The sequence below is a fragment of the Triplophysa dalaica genome, chromosome 17 (assembly GCF_015846415.1).
Source record: "Triplophysa dalaica isolate WHDGS20190420 chromosome 17, ASM1584641v1, whole genome shotgun sequence".
Taxonomy (NCBI): domain Eukaryota; kingdom Metazoa; phylum Chordata; class Actinopteri; order Cypriniformes; family Nemacheilidae; genus Triplophysa; species Triplophysa dalaica.
Genome location: NC_079558.1, coordinates 141,445 through 159,038, shown reverse-complemented (window position 1 = coordinate 159,038; position 17,594 = coordinate 141,445). Strand labels below are relative to the sequence as shown.

Sequence of the window (17,594 nt, the reverse complement as noted above, 5' to 3'; positions counted from 1 at the left end):
AAATGTATTTTCCAATAAAACTACAGTAGCAACCTATAGTATTTACTATAGAAAATTGTAATACATAGTTATTAAATTATATAGTAAACTATACTATATTTACTAAAGTTTACTATAGCAAATATCCTACCATAATATTGTGTAGTATTAACTTTATGACATATTAAATAATAACAATTAAACTGTAAAAAATTTTGTAGTATACTGTAGTATTTACTATAATAAATTGTAACATGTTGTATACTGTAGTTAATTAAAGTAAGTAACTTACTATAGTATTGTGTAGTACTAACTATATGATAGGGGTCATGGGACACGGCTAACACGAATATTGCTGTTTGTTTTAGATGTAATGCAATGTGTGTACACGATTTAAGGTTAAAAAAACGCTTTTAGATACAATGCATCTTTTGTTCTGACACAATTTTACTTGTTTAATACATGCATGGGCAACACATCAAAGACACAGAAAGACACGTATTTGTGCCAAATGACCACTTTAAATGATAATTGTATCAAATATTATAACTTTAACATGTAGTTAATATTGTAGCATACTGTAATATTTACTTTAGTGAATTGCAATACGTTGTTGTTTACTGTAGTAAACTACAGTAAATACGTTACTTCAGTATTGTGCAGTATTAACTGTTAAATTATAACTATATCAAGTATTACAACTATAATCTGTAGTTGATATTGTAGTATACAGCAGTATTTACTATAGTAAATTGTAAATTCTATAGAATACTGCAGTATTTTTCATGTGGGTTCATACAGTATAAGCATTTTCAAAGCTCCCAATTAAAAAAAAGTGTGTTTGTTGTATACACGCACGGCACACAATACACACAACAACCCTTAAGTCATATTTAAATGTAGACTCATTTGCACTTAAATTGACATTGGCGTACAGGTGCAAGACATATGTAGAGATCAGAATATCTAGTGTAGCAACAACATAGCAACACTTTAAAAGCCTCTCAAGACACCTTAGCAACCATATAGCAAAATCCAGGCAAACACGAAGTACTATAATGATTTTTGCACAAGCAAGATTTCTAATTTGCACCAACGCAAGACATCTGAGGATTTTACATCTGAGACGTTTTCCTGCGAGACTGATCTGTGGGAGGTAAACCTGGTGTTTCGGCACATTGGGTTGGCAGGTTTGTGTTTAGCTGCCTATAATGCTTTGAGGCAGTACAAGACAGCAGATAATGTATTGCTCCTAGTTTCGCCTGATGCTTTCACCAAACATTTCACCCCGCTTCTCAGACGAAGCAAAATTGTCCTGCATCCCCGATTCCTTTTACCGAAAGGTTTTACTGTCAAACCACGGAACACATCCTCAGTCAAACCTCTATTAGACCACATTTTCACAAGAAAACGCAGGACCATCACGAGCGACGATTTCAAACCATCGCACTGCTGAAATAAAACGGTATCAGAAATCTCATATCTGTTTTCTCTCGTAGATCAACATTCAAAGAGTTTTTGGAAAAGTACGGGAAAGATCCGCGCTTCAAACAAGTTGTGAAGAGGAAAGACCAGGAACTGTTTTTTACCCAGTTCATCAGCACGTTGAAGAAACGGGATAAAGAAAACCGACTGCGGCTGAGAAAGATGAGATGAGGATTCGTCGGCATTGAAGTGAATTCTTCAGATTCATCACACGGGCGGAAGCAGTGTTTTGGTGATAATATCACTCCGTATGTGTGACCAGATGATGGGGTGAAACCTACGGCGGCGTTGTTTTTTGCTTTCAAATGACTGATTTTCAAACAAAACAAAACAAATGCCGAACCAGCACAATCTGGCTTGATGGAAGCGGCTTTAGGAATCGCGGCTTGCGAATTAACTCCATACATCTGAATGTGTTTCATATTGAAGCTCTTAATCTCCAGTACGAGTTTAACAAGGCGTCTGAATCGCAATGCCGAACACGACTACTCTGTTTGACTCGACAAATGTACACAGCACCACATAAAGCCATTGACCTGTGCACACAGGTAGAGAATGATTTTTAATCATTGTAAATAGATGTCGATTAATTGGCGCTGTGCTATAAAGTGACTGTAAAAGTGAAAGATTTCCTTTAATGGATACGATTCTCCAGTGAATCAATAAGTGATGTTGTGCATTGATGGGTCTCTTGTCTACCGGTTTGTTGTAATTCAATTTGTCATGATATTGTAAAATTAAAGTTTGGCAATGCAGAAAAAAGTGAATTTCCTTTAAGAAAAATAAGAGCTTGTGGATTCCGTTCATCGTAATGAGATAAATGTGAAACAGGTGATCATTTAAAATGATGATCTTAATTCAATAATCAAATTCTTTATTCATGAGGCCATTAAGTTGTCAGTCTATTCATTTAATACACAATGTGTCGTATTGTTACCATGTAACAATTACGAATATTTGGTCATATCACCTTTTGATTTGTCTTGTTCATTTACAATAAATCTATTTTTACCATACCAGTCAACTATAAAACGTCAGCGTTGATTTTTATTCATAATAAAAGTCTTACATTATGGAAGCTCTGGATGATTATAAAACATTCCATCACTGGACCGATAAACAACAGCCTAACAATGGTGAAGGAAACATGACCTCTCATGAAATGCCAAGATATTGATGTGCACAAACTCTCTTCCAGGCTGAGAATAACCAAGCTATACTTATCAGGTTTTCTCATTATCTGTGACAAGCCACAGGGCAAGTGCTCATAGACATAATCACTTTAATTTGTCTTCTAGATGTTTGACATAATTAAATGTGATTCCATACATTGATGTGAAGTTTTGCGTTTTGTCAATGCCAAACATTTTTCATGCATCAACATTAGTCATCCAATGAAATCTTTATTTTGCCCATAAACTTTTCAGCTATTGATGAGTATGGAGGGGTGAGGTCATCTTCACAGGGCATCGCTGAATCTTTACTGGTTAATAAAGTTGTTCACTGGTGCTGCATTGCCTGCAAATAACCAACCAGAGGTGCCATCTTTGGTCACCAGTGTGAAGTAACCTCATTATTTCAAGAGAAAATAAAACATCTCTCTACTGAATACAGATTGAATATTTCATGAAGGTGACACTAAGGCCAGAAGAGAATCTTGTTTACTGATAATCCACCACTGGGGCTCCCAAACTCTCTCCACGTCACAGACTGTAAAACCAGTTGTTAAAATAAATGCAGTGTTCCTGCCACAAGTTTGACAGGTCTCAAATCATAGTGTTTTGTCACAGGTTTTAAGTCTTAAATACCTTTTGATAATAGTTATAATCACTTTCAGGAATTTATGAAAAAAAACAGGTTTTAGGAATTAATACTTCTTTATAAATGCATTATTTATTAGGAACTGTTTGATAAGGCACACTTATCTAAAAAACAGTATAGCACATTCTTTATATTATCATGTGTTAAAACACTGCCGTGGGAAAAATTAAGAGAGAATTTAAAATTTGTTCAGCATTTCTAGATGTATTGTGACCATTCCAGTCCATGTCTGTTTAATTTCAACAAAATCAAACCTCAGGAGTGACAAAGTCATCCGACAGCAACGGGAAAGACTGACAGCGTGACAAGACACATGAAAACTGTAAAAAAAAGATTATCACATAAAAATATTTTTGTATTATTTACTTTTTATTGTCCAAAATACATGTTCAAATATTCCTCCTATATTGCTTGGAAGTAAATATGAACTTGTTTTATTTGCAGTATTTGTGGTCTGAAAAAATACAGAGCATCTTTCTGTCATTTTCACCTGTTTCTCCAGTTTTCGTTTTCAGCAAATAAATGCAAATATAAACAATATTTTATATGAAATTTGGGAGAAATATTGTTAGTAGTTCACAGAATTAAACAAAAATGACCATTTTACCTAAACAAATAGTAAATAGTAAATTCAGAAAACTGAAAATAATTTTGAATTGAATTTCTGATAAATGTCCTAACCTGTAAACAAGTCAAATCAGTTGCTGGTTGATTCTTTTAGTCAACATTCTACACTCAAGTTCCCATCTCTGACTTGACATTTACAATGAACCCGATTGGTTTTCACGTCACATGACTGATTGTGATGAAAAATTAGCAAATGAGACTTAAAAGTTAAGGAGACGTGCCAAAATATCACATTTCCATTGACATCACTGGTGTAGAATAAATAAATAGATTCAATTATCTGTCCATTAAAGAACTTTAAATTAACACAAGCATGAAGATACACTTAAACAGATAACATCCACTACTGCTGTGAGAGCTTGAGACTTTATCACATATTCCTTATTCGAACCTTACTGAGACAGATGTTGTGTATTGATTATTGATAAAAATATATATATAAGATTTTGCTCCATAAAACCCATGTGTAAACGTACAACTTTAATAATCAGATATGCAAGCAGATATATGATTGTTTTTAGTGTTGTAAGCCACACGTCCACTATGAACGCTGGAAGTTCTAGTTGTGGGTACTGAGACCCGGAGCTGGTTTACCGGAGCGTGTTCACGCTGTCGGTGTTACAGCGTTCTTTCAGCGTCAAACAGAGTGATTGAACCGACACACTCGTGAGGAAAAGTCAACAGCCCTTCTCCATCAGTGTCACTTCAGAGAAACACAGCTATAAATAAACACGGGACAGCAGACAGAGTTCTGGCAAACTGTTTTATGGAGGAGTAAACTCCATTATGGCTCTACGGGACATCCACACTCTCTGGCGTCATTCCAAGCATGTGTCTACTCCTATCCATTATTGAAACTGCAGGTGACTCACACTACAGAGAAAGAAAAGGCCAACGGCCGGCTGACGGGGAGAGAGGAGATCACTAACCCTACATTGACTGTAAGAGCATCGTTGTTGGGATGTGCAGAAACGATCTGACAGCATCTGTCATAATCACAGGTAATAAAAAGGCTTTTCAAATGCCATCTTTTGTAAGAGCTTTTAACCTGCCCTCCAAAGACACATCCACCAACAAACCCAAATGTGCAAAACAATGTCAGAGAAAGATTTTTCTCCTCCAATGTTTGTCATTCTCTTGTTTTATAAATAATGACATCACAGTAAAGAAGCACGCAAAAACACTGTTCACAGTTTCTTTTCGAGTCTACGTTTTCAAGTCTTTCCTCTTGCCCTTAGCAATGAAGTTAGCATTCATACTCTTCCAACATATGCAGTAACTCTCCTTCCAAAGTTCAGAAGTTAAGTTCATTACAATGTTTGCATAAAGTCCATTGGATATACACATCATTTCTGATCTGCTGATTTTCATCTGTCTTCAAAGGAACGGACTGCTGAAGGCTTATGGCTGTCACAGGGTAAGGTGTGATTTCTCAGGATGCTTTTTTCAGTGACGTCTGGCAGGTGGTGAGGATGTTTATGAATGCTAAATAATTCAGCACCTTTAATTAATTTATTTAAGGAAGCTCGCAGTCCAAATGTCATGATCATGGGTGAATATTCAATAACAAAATGTATCCGTTGTGACCTTAAAGGAGACGTTATTTAGTGACAGCTATATCTAAGTCCATTAAAATGCAAGGTTTGGAGAGAAGTTGGATGTGGTCACAAAGTCCAAAAAAGTTAAAACAGTTTTATAGCATTTCCACTTGTCACTCTACATATTTTTTAAAGCAGCTTTACAAAATGGCATGTTTCTTTATGACGACTTCTGCAATCTGTTATGGCACATAATACAAATATATAATACAAAACTCAGTTTAACTTTTCATCTGTGGTATATATAAAGTAAATGGTGTAACTCACAGCTGAAAATAACTTGCACGTGAGGTTTTGTGTTGAGATTCTGAAGTCAGAAGGGAAATTATTAGAAGTGTTTGTGTCTGTGACAGAGAGGTCTGGAGCGCTGAGGTATATCACACCTCCAAACACACACCGAATAAAGGCTTCAGGATCAAACTGAGCTTCAGGATGAGACAGAAAGAGAGAGATCACAGCTGTTGCGATAAAGGATCAGAATCAAAATTGATCCAGATGCAGTCGTAAGACTGCAGAACTAATGAAGGATGGGAATTCGTGAAATGTAAACAGCGTTCTTTAATTTGCCACATTTTCCATTGATGTAACAGTGGAAATGACACAGCAGAAAATCGATATAACAGCCTCATTGGAAAAAAAAGGATATGATGGGAAATATATCTGTTTTTTCTGTTCTTCCATATATCTAATTGGAGCTTTTTCATACATGGTCTTGTCCACCAGGTTGGAAAAACGAACACCTTTGATTACTTGAGACATCAAATTTCACAAGTCCCATGATCACAACAAGTTTGTCTCACAACAAAGATTGTGGGTTCAAATTCCGATGGGAACACAAATCTGATAATGCATAGCTTGAATCCACTAAAAATTGATTTGGAGAAATGTAAAATGCATAAATACAGTCAGATAAATGTGATGCTTCCTATAGTAAGCTCCACTTAACATAAATGTCATTCGTGCAGCGTTGTTGGTAAATCTGTAAATAAACGAATAACTACAATTCTAAAGCTAACCCAGTTTTCAAACCCAAGATACATACTTCATAACAAAAAGTACTCATTAGTAAAACTCGTTCCACTGTATACTCCAAAAACCGCACATTCGGGAAAATTAAATCAAATTGCTTGTGTTTACATGTGGCATTTGAGAAAGCTTTACTCATGTAATATTCATGAGACAGGGTTGTTAGCAACTGCTGGAGAGTCATCTCGGTTCGCCAGGAGGCGCGTTTAAGCTCTGAGCCCCCCGGTACCACCCCAACCCCGGATCTACTACACAAACACTGCAGTCATTTCCTACAAGAACAGTTTGTTCCAGCACTTATGAGATACAAGTTCTGTTTGTTATAAAAATCCACACAACATAATGAGAATACTCTCGGGCTGACTGATGTCGCTGAGGGGGTTTCTGTTTCAACACAATGTGCTGTCTTGCGTAATGTTGTCTAATCTTGTAATTCATGTCAAGGGCTGTGAGCCTCATTTCTGCTAAATGGTAAATGCTTTTTAACCTTGTCATCCCTTAAACGTCAGTTATCAGAAATATTAAAATATGCTTAGACCCAAAACTTGCCATCATCTGCCTGTTGGCATCAGGTCACTATGGTTTTGGCTGGGTTTATCGAATATGTAACCCAAAAATTGATGTTTGTCCACTCCGACAGCACACTATTTAAAGGGGAGGTCTGAGGAAATTCACTTCTTTAAATGTAGTTAGTGAGTAGCTACATGTTTGAGCACAACATCACCCAAGTCGCAAAAAATGAACTATTGTTCAGCACATAAACATAATAAAGACTTTGAAAAATATAGGCAAAATAGGACCCATTTAATTATTTAAGAAAATTTCCCGAAAAACTGTGAATTTGGACATCTGAGGTTTCGGAAGGACAGTGTCAATATATAAATTAGATTATTAATTGTGTAAATTAATCACACAAATAGTACACATTATAAATACTCTTTTATTATGAAATAACTGATATTTTAGGTTCAATGCTTCAATGTCCGTTCTGCAATTCAACCAATGAATGGACTTTGTGTACTTTATTTTAAATTATACAGAAACAGACAAAAACATTTAATGAAATCACACAAAGGTGTACTGTACTGTATATTGAAAGCTCTAGGCAAAAAGGAAAAAAGAAGCTCTCCCAACATAACATTTGTTCTGACACCTAGAAGTATCAGCTTGACTGTGGGCAAATATCACCACCTGCTTTTTAGGAAAGGTTTGAGAGTGCTAAATTTACACTGATGCTGCAGACACACAAATAATCCCTCCTGAAACACAAAGACATCTTTGCTCTCCACAGCTGCTCTGAGACGCCTTACGGATGAATAACTGGACCTCTCACAAGACAATTACGCGCTTTTATTATGTCCTATAAATATTTCACAACCCTATCAAATGCTTCAGTGTTCATTCTGTTACTCACCATTCCAATAAATCTTTAACTATAGCCATTGTTTGTGAGAACAGACTCCGTTATAGACTAATTTCACTTTGTTCAATGCTCATTAGAAGACATTCAGCAGTTTAATCAATATAAGATTGAACACTGAAGCTTTAAGATGAACACCAGTGACTGTAATGTCAATAGTCTTCAATAGATTTGAATTCAAGTAGGTGGCATCTCCAATGCAATAACTTTGCCTTTTAAATAAAGCGATAAAAAAGCTATATTTTATATATTATTAAATATTTTGTTTATTGGAAAAAAAATTCCCTGATGAAAAAGCGTTGTACCATTTTTTCCCAGTAAATGCATTAACCAAGTTGTATTTGTTGTATTGTATAATACTCAAACTTTGTTGATTTAAATTGTGAGAACATTAAAAGCAAATAATAAAAAATAATGAATGCAAATGCTACACAACATTCAATCACGACACAAAAGAACCAATAGCTTTTGTAATACCAAACAAACTCAGACAACATAAGCACAAACAAATGATCAAACAAATCTACTTCTTTGGCTTTTTCCTTCGGCTTTTTCTTTATATAGATTGAATATTCAATGAAAGAACCATATTTTTTCCATGCTTCACAGGTTTCCAGTATAGCATGAATACATCAGTAAAGTAGAAATAACTCCAGGCAGTACATGTTCTCTGAATCCAGCCGGACTCAGACAGACATCACCTTCTACAATGTACGTATGGGCGTTCGATCCACTTATGAATTCATATCACAGATTCAGAGAAGCAAGTGAGGCAGAACAAAATGTATTTCACCCAGTTTAAACATCCTCACGCTAATCCAAAACAACATTTTATATAATTTATCAATAATTAATATGTCATGTTCATATCTCTCTAAATATTTCACATTTTCTAGAAAATGAGAGAACGAAACAGCCCTCATGAGCCTTGTTACACAGAGATAAATTAAAGACTCGGAACTTAATGTCCCTTAAAATGAAAGCACTTCACGTGGCTGACTGCTGCTATAATTCTAGCTGACAATGCATTGGTCATTTAACAGTCTTTGCTTTTGCGTTTCTCATCTTCGTGCGGCTCTTCGCCAATTAATCAGCTACTATTTGCATATGCCGAGCAAGCAAAGCAATCTGTCCCAGACAGTTATATAGCTGTTACTTTGATAGTAAAACGACACCGTTAATGAAACTTCCATTTGATCTCATTTTCACAGTTAGAGATGAAGGTGCAGATGATACTGTGCTTAAGATAAAAGAATGAGCAAAAGAGCTAAAGGGAAGAAGCAGGAAACTAAAGATGTTATGCTCAATTGGTAAAGCTCGAAAATGCATGCCTGAATACACTGTAAGTTGCTTTGAAAAAAATCATTAACCACATGCTTACATTTAAAAGTAAAACTTGCATAAATAACACAAACAACTTCACCACCCACCATTGGTGACTGACGGCAGTAATACTTTTGTGGAAGAAAACATCCATGATTCAAAATCTTACGGAAACCTTCAGAAGAAAGTGAAAGGTTTTAGCAGATCAGAGCAACTCTCTATCATTATCCCTGGTTTTAAATCTGTATGAATAAACCGTCACCTCTGCAGTCTATGTGTGATGTTCGTCTACAAGTCTATATATGCATCCCAATTCACTGGAAAACATTTCCAAGAAAAAAAACATTTTCTTTGCAACATAAATGACACACCATGGAGGAGAAGATGCAGGAATGGATCATTGGACCACAGACCCTCTCAACTGAAAATGGATGTTCAGGAGGCTGTTAGAGAGCTGCAAATAACTGGAAATTGAGTGAGTCCTCTCAAACCATCTGTCATTTAATGGTGCTTCATAAGTGCTTTTACAAACAGTACATGGCAGAGGTAAACAACATAGATGAGCAAAAGTTTGTGGGTCTTCTAAGGGTTTTCACACTCTTTTTTTAAGCCTCACTTTAAACCCTGGGTAAAGCAACATAGTATATACATTTTTATTAGTATAACCCACAGTTTATTAAAAATACAGCGTAAGAATATAACTGATGTCAAACGTTTAACAACAGGCAGCCAATAATAGATTAGCCATGTACATTTTCTGTAAAATTATATATAAGGATATATATTAAATTGTTTTCCCCATTTTTCTTGTAAATGTGTTTTCTTGTTCGGTAATTTTATAGTTTTGACCGTATTTCCCCCTGTTTTTCTTGTAAATAAAAAAATACAAACAGAACAGTGAAATTCAATTTTTTTTACATTTTACATGGAAAATCTGCAAAATAATAACACAAAAAATCTGTAAAATAATAACACAAAAAAATCTGTAAAATTACAGTTTTTAAACAGTATTAAATTTTCATGCGATTTTAGTATAAGAAACTGTATAGATGGTCTTCTATAGATAGACCAATAAATATATTTCCTATTAAAACAGTTCAAGGCAAACATTTACTACCTTTAAATATGTAAAAATATATGATCAACATATTATTATTATGTATTATTACTTATTTTCACAATTAAGCTTATAACATACTTTTTTATTAAAAATTATATTGTAGATTTTATAAAAATATATTTTATAAAATTGTATTGCACTGATTTATTGTGAATGAACATATATAATATAAAAATACAGTTATTGTGCTGCATTTGAGATACATTTTCAAGTAAACTTAATCATATAATAGAGGAAATAGACTTTATTCTTTCAGAGAGTGTTAAAATGTATGACTAATGCGTTGAAATATTTCTCAACATTTACAAAAAGTATATGTGGTGCATACTAACTATCAGAAATGTTATTCACAAATAAGTAAAAAAATTGGGACAATGGAATTTTGAACATATTCTTGATCCCATTAAAATGTAGATACATGTAATGTTAGGGCACAACCTAACCCTATGAACATTATAAAACATGAAACAAAGTAACCCAGAATTACAATCATTACCCATGCTGGATAACTCCAAGCTAAAATTTTAATATTAAAAAGCCAATTCTGCATTAAAAATAATAAGTCTCAATTCTCATAAATCATTGAAGGATTCATTCATTAGATTCATCGAACACATATTTTAATTGCTACAAGCAAAAGCTTGAGGGATTTTGAGCATTTTAGACATGCAGGCAAAACCTCTTTTGTTAAAGACTGAAGATTGTTTTGCGTGGCTGCTTTATGGATTTTCACTGAAATTGCTTTGCCGAATTCATTTCCCTTTAGAAATTTTGAACAAAAAGCAGTGCTATTATTTTCCCACGATGCCTCCGCTCTCTAAAACGTTTGTGCCTGGAGCCATTTGTGTTGATACGGCAGCAAATCACATATTGGTTTTGAGGAACGACTAGTAAAGGAAGATTCCCCTCCGATAAGCCGTCTGAACACCTGCGCTCCGGTCCCGAAGAACTACGACTTTTGATTTTGAACAAGAATCTGCTTGCTTTCCGGTAAATTGATAATCCTCACCGTCCTTATCTACATGCTCGTGTGAGGTTAAAAGGTCTCCCAGCTTCTCCGGATAGTCTGCAACCGCCAATCTGCCACGGTGGCAAATGGCTTCCCAACTATTGAAATATTCACCAATTCCCCAATTAGAGCTTGGTGCACTTCTCCCATTTGTCAGTGCCTCATTTGGCCTGAGTTTCTCTCTCTGCAGCTCGAGATGTGCCACTTTCCATGACTAATTAATCAAATCTTGGCTCTTTTACAGGCGGAGAGGAAAAGTAATCTTCAGTCTATAGGGAATGTGTACGAAATGCTTATTCCATGCACTGGTTTAATCTATCATTTACAGGTGATTCACACAAGGTAGGGGCACGACCATACGCCGCTCTCTCAAGGGGCTCATTACAGACCAAAACAAAGATCTCGCTTTATTTATTTAAATATTCATTAGCAATATTAAAGAGTGCACGCAGAATATTTTGACTCTATTCTCTCAACATTTTAATACAAACACAGTAAAACTGAAGAGTGTTCTTGAGAGTTTTTAAAAATGGTTATCTTTAACTTTATCAGTATAGTGCATTCCGTCCTTATAGGTAACATTTTTGTTGTTTAGAGATTCCTTTTTCATAGCTCAGGAGATTTTTCATAGCACAAGAGAACATAACAAAAAACGATTTACTTCCATTTCATCTCCTTGATGTCTAAGATTAATAATTGAGATATTAAAGGGATCTCATCTCTGATTTTTCTTTTTGGTTTGTTGTATCAAATATTAGTACTTCATATAATTTTAAATGGTACATCGTAACATTTCATGTTTCAATTTTGCATTCTCTATTGTCATGCTATCATTAGAATATTCAAAAAACTCTCAAGCAGCTAACATGATCAAATATTTCCTGTCTTAACCTTTGTTGTCGCTCAATTGGTAAAACATGGTGGTATCAACACCAAGTTCACGGTTCGACCCCTAATAGAGGGCATTAATGCACTTTGGATAAGTGACTGCCAATTGCATAAATGTTAAAGCTATAAAGTACAAAAAACAACCTCAAAATCCTTCAACTTTCCACGTCCAGGTTCCAGAGACTCCACCAATAAATGAAGACACTGATTCCAAATGTGTAACACGTCACTATGTAGAGCTGTCGTATTTCTACTGAGCCTGCAGAGGTATTTTTAGTGTTCCTCATGCAAACAGGTTTAGTTCACAACTTCACAAGCAGTCTGGATTTGCATGGAAGCCTCCCTCTGTGAAGCTCATCTCACGAGTCTCCTCCAATATTCACCTCCTCAACCGTGACACGTCCTACATTCACTTGTACGAGTTCAACCTAGATTATATATTGCACAAATTGGTAATATATCTCTCATTGCTTCAGGTTTTCCTTATTAAAAGAGCTCTTTGATCAGAGTACAGGGTTGTGGGATTGTGGGTTGTGGGTACTCGCATCATCATTGCATCTAAATACAGGCATTTAAATCTGGTCATCATTCTTAAAGAACAAGTCAATCTGAAGCCAGAAATCATAAAGAGGTAGATAAATATGTTAAAGTATGCATGCTTTTTTAATTTAAAACACATCCATCTGGAAGCCATTTGTTATTTTAGTATACAACATTTACTACACACATGTATATAACCCATACGGTATTAAAAAGAAAGCTCAATAGGTCCAAGTAAAGTAATTTACAAATGTGTCCGCTTCAGCTCAGTATTCGCAACAATTGAAGATGTTAGAAGACATGTATTTTCGAGTATTCAAGACGTATGTTTTCCAATTTCAAAATACTTCAAAAAGAAGACAAAGAATGGCCATCTCAGCTTCCATAGTTCAAAACTTGCATCATCACAACAGGGTGGTCAACCGCACCACAGTCTCCATTTAAAAAAGCTTTTGCAACGTTTTGTCAGTGCTGAACGCATCCCAAGTGTGCACAATGATTCCTGTATCACTCTGATCGGCCTAATAAAAGTGGGTGAATCAAGAGTTTTAAATAATGTTAAAAAATCATGTTTTAATTTTGTTAGTTAGCAGATATTTTTATTACTTAATCAAAACAACAGAACTGAAGTTGATTGATATAAATGTAAATGCCCACTAAAAAACATGATTTTTATTCAATTTTAAGTGTTTATTTTTACAAATTAACTCTTTATTTAGTCTTCCCACAGTTTGAAATGCAAAAAATTATACACGAAAAAAAGTAAGAATAAAATAAATAGAACCTATAAGGTTAATATTAAGAGAATTGTACAACTCCGAACTATGAGTTTGAAGCGTTAAACTTGGTTAACAAGCCGCATTAGTTTCTGTTTGTTTTAAAATTCTTAAAGTTGATAGTTGGAAGAACCAACTGAATGTTTTTCATTTCAGTAAAAATTGGCATGTTGTAGCAATTCATGTCCAAGTCATAAAACAAAATGCTTTACTTCCACGGCACAGAGATTGTTCAATAGCAATTACTGAGTCAGAAATAAAATGGTATAAAAGGAATTCCTCATCGTAAGGAAGGCCAGGTCAATAAGAAAAACTTGAGAAGCTCGCAGTCAAATGCTTTCACAGCAGTCATCACTACACACACCAGATGAAAAAAAGTCTTTCATAAAAGCGCAGTGTAACATAAAAAGCCATCCAACTGAGCTAGAAATAATTGAACCGTCTATAAATGTTTTTATGCTTTGTTCATACACTCAGACTATAATAAGTCAATGAGAAATTACAGAGGACAGGGAAATTATATCAAACAACAAACGCTTGTCAACAAAACCTAGAAAGAAATTGTAATTTCGATGAAATGTTCTGATGTATTTCATATCAGGAGTGTAAGACATCAGGGGTTTAGCTCAGAGACACAATCCACACAGGGGTTCTGAGGGATCATCTGCTGAAACATTTTTTTTTAATTCTTAAAGACTTTATCTTTACCATAAACAATTTGTTTGAAAATGAATTACTCCTGTGTGTATCCTTGTACTGAGTACATTTTGTCAACCTATGCAAAGTTTCGGGAATCACTCCTGCATTTGTGATGATTGACACATTTTTGGAGTCTCGGGCTTATTAGAAAAAGCAAACCGAGGATGCGGTTCTTTATATGACGTCACTGCTAATGATAAAACAAACATTATGCAGAAGAGACATGCTAACATCCGAAAAACGTAACACTTTTGTCTGAAGAGGCGTCACAAAATTGTTATTTTTTGCTTTTAAACTGTTAACGTTAAACAACGGCACTCGACCGTAACGTTTGTTTTGTTGGACTACGGGCAGGTAAACGCAGACAGAGCGACTCAAAACCCGTGAACGAGCAAAAACACACTTACCTCCAAACGCCGCCTACCTCCAACTGTCATTTACTCGCTTCGCACCTGAAGAAGTGTCACCCATCTTAGAAATGTCAGGGTCCCGAAGTGTTTTTGGGTTGTAGCGTTCAGGTTCTCAAGTGAAATACCGGACCATTGTTCATTTTTAACATTCCTGTCAACTCTGAGGTAAAAACTAGCCGCCTGACAACACTTTTTTGCCGCCTGAAAACACACGGCAGTTGAAGAGATTGCCGTGACGTCATCGCCAACAGCTAGTTTTAATTCGGCTACGTTAACAATTTGAGATCTTTGCTCTGCTCAAAAGTGAGAGAGAGAGAGATGTTGACCCTTTTTTATAGTAAAATTCTACAAAGATTTTGGTTGGAATTGTCAGATTATTTTCACTTTGATAGATGAAATTAATATATTTAAATTCAAATATATCGTCGTGTCCTAGAATACATTGTTGATTGACTTACTACAGGAAAACCTTTATATGTAAAATAAATGTGTTTGTTCTTCCCCAGTCTTCTGTCATTAAAAAATTGGCTTTGATCACTGCAAATAATTTAGTAAATCGGGTTGCCACTACTCTTTTAGTGCATTTTTTCAAGGGTTAAAAGTAGCCTATATCTCACCCCAAACTGTAATTTCCCTTTCAGTTGTCGTACAAACCTGTGTGACTTTGACTTTCTTCTGCATAACACAAAAGATATTTTGAAGAATGTTGGTTACCGAAAACACTGGGCCTAATGAGTTTCGTTGTATGGACACAACTAACAACTGAGACATTTCTCAACATATTTGTGCCCCCTAGGAAAAAAGAAAGTCATACAGGTTTTCGATGCAGGAATTAATAAATAAATAATGCACAATTTTAATAGTCATACATGACTTTGCAGTGTTAAATGAATGACTGTATCAGCATCCCCAATGTGATTATCTATCTGCTCGTGTACCATCACGTGAGAACCCATACCAACAACAAAGCACAATTTAGCAAAACAGCTTTTCTGATTCCTGACGGACCATGACACAATAGTAAGGTTCAACTCATGCACATAATAATAAAAAAAGTAAAAAGGGTAAATGCACTGTTTGTCTCTTTAGATGAAAGCATCTGCCAAATGCATAAATGTAAATTTAATGTAATGTAACCTTTTAAATCACAACAGGGCAACATTAAAACTGTCATTGCTTTAGAAAATGAATAAATGGAATGTGGATTCATGTAAATGTTTGCTTTCATTATCACAGTAGAAAACTCTAGAAGGGCTTTTCAAACTCTTTATTAGGGAAAATTGTGCTTTTTGTACCTTGATGCCAGAACAGATGCCCCAATAAAGGAACATAAAAAGCAATATTAAATAAAACTAGTTATCTACCCGTATATTTAAATTTATTCATTTAGCATTTTCGCTTTGCTCGAAAGCGACTTAGAAATAAGAGAGCATTCAACATTTTGTCGACGAGTCCAGTTCACAAAGCCATGTTTACATATACCTAGAGTTGTATCAGCACAACCAAAAACCATAATCATGCATCAATACAACCAAATTATAAAAGCAAATTGTGCTACCAAGAATGACGCAGAACATGTTTCACTTTCTGCAGACCCATTTCTAATCAGCTTCAAATTCACACCCGTCTGTTTTTCAACACATGCGGCTTATGACAAAGCAGAAGATGGTTGAAAATGTGACTGCCGGCTGTAAGGCTTTGGACAGAATGCTGCAGAAAATAATTAAGTCTTTTTCAGCTAGACTGCTTCGGAGAATGCTTGGCAGATTTCAATATGGGCCCTTCAGGAGAAATATGGAAATGAATCCAAAGAGAAATCGTGTCGGAGGAAGCCGGGAATTTAAATAAGGCTGCAATGATCCGGGATACATACATCACTGCGGGAAAGAAACATGTTAGCATCAAGACAGGGCCTATAATACTGCTTGTCAAACCTCAGTGAGCTGATAATCACAGTGTTTTTATTGATGACAGGATATTGCACTTTGATGACATCTGACCTCACCACCAATTCTGCTCCTCCACCACGTTTCCTCGACCCTTCTCCTCTTCTGCCCTTGATGTTTCCTGCACCTCGTGTTGTGCTTCTCCTCCTCTGGTTGGGAAATGTTCAACATCAAAGGGGTTTGACACTTGACAGATCTCCTCATTTCATTCTTCAATGAGTCTGTGTCATTTCTCCACACTGAGGCACTTCTTGACAGACAGACATGCTTTCCTTCCGTCGGACTCACAGGCAGCTGAGCTGAATGCTGCGTGGAGACTAAAGTGAGAGCTGATCGAAGAGAATGATGGGATTGATAAATATTTAGACAAGACTGAAAAGTAACATCATCAGAAAGACTTAAATGGGTGATATTTTACTGTTTTATTTCTCAGTATAAAATTCTGCTTCAATAGACCAATCTTGTTTTTCATTACAGCCACTGGTTTTAAAGGGACAGGCACCCCAAAATAAAAAACTTGTATCTTTTACTTTCATGTTTCTCAACATCTGTTTTTTTCAGTGGAACACAAAAGAAGATATTTGGAAAAATTTCTTAGTGGTTTTGTATCCATACAAAAGTCATTGGGAATTTGTGGCTACCAGCGTTCTTCAAAATATCTAGGATGAGAAATAAATAAATAGAAAGAATTTGTGTGTTCGGGTGAACTGTTTCCTTTAAGAATACTCATAAAGGATAACTTATAGCTTACAGCATGTTCACATATTTATGACCAGCGGATAGGATTTCCACAAATTATGCATATATGCAATGTCTCCTTATTGCTCTTCAGTTTAATGTCTTGTGTTCTTGTATCACAGCATGTTTTATCTGTATAAATAGATGTTTTGCATGTATAACAAATGAAATCAATGCCTAACATCGAAT

At 35.4% G+C, this 17,594-nt stretch overlaps 1 protein-coding gene and 1 long non-coding RNA gene across 6 annotated transcripts in view; one reads left to right on the top strand and one right to left on the bottom strand.

The window, feature by feature from the left end:
* The window catches only part of tcerg1l (transcription elongation regulator 1 like), a 72,103-nt gene extending 69,673 nt beyond the window's left edge, over positions 1–2,430 (top strand). For all 4 annotated transcript variants that reach the window (XM_056770491.1, XM_056770490.1, XM_056770488.1 and 1 more), the window contains one exon: positions 1,479–2,430. In XM_056770491.1, the coding sequence (XP_056626469.1) occupies positions 1,479–1,635 (157 nt within the window). In that variant the 3' untranslated portion in view covers positions 1,636–2,430. The remainder of the gene's footprint in view (positions 1–1,478) is intronic.
* The window catches only part of LOC130438559 (uncharacterized), an 81,670-nt gene extending 66,406 nt beyond the window's left edge, over positions 1–15,264 (bottom strand). For both annotated transcript variants that reach the window (XR_008909344.1, XR_008909345.1), the window contains exon 1: positions 14,719–15,264. This is a non-coding gene — a long non-coding RNA (uncharacterized LOC130438559). The remainder of the gene's footprint in view (positions 1–14,718) is intronic.
* Between the last annotated feature and the right edge of the window lie 2,330 nt (positions 15,265–17,594).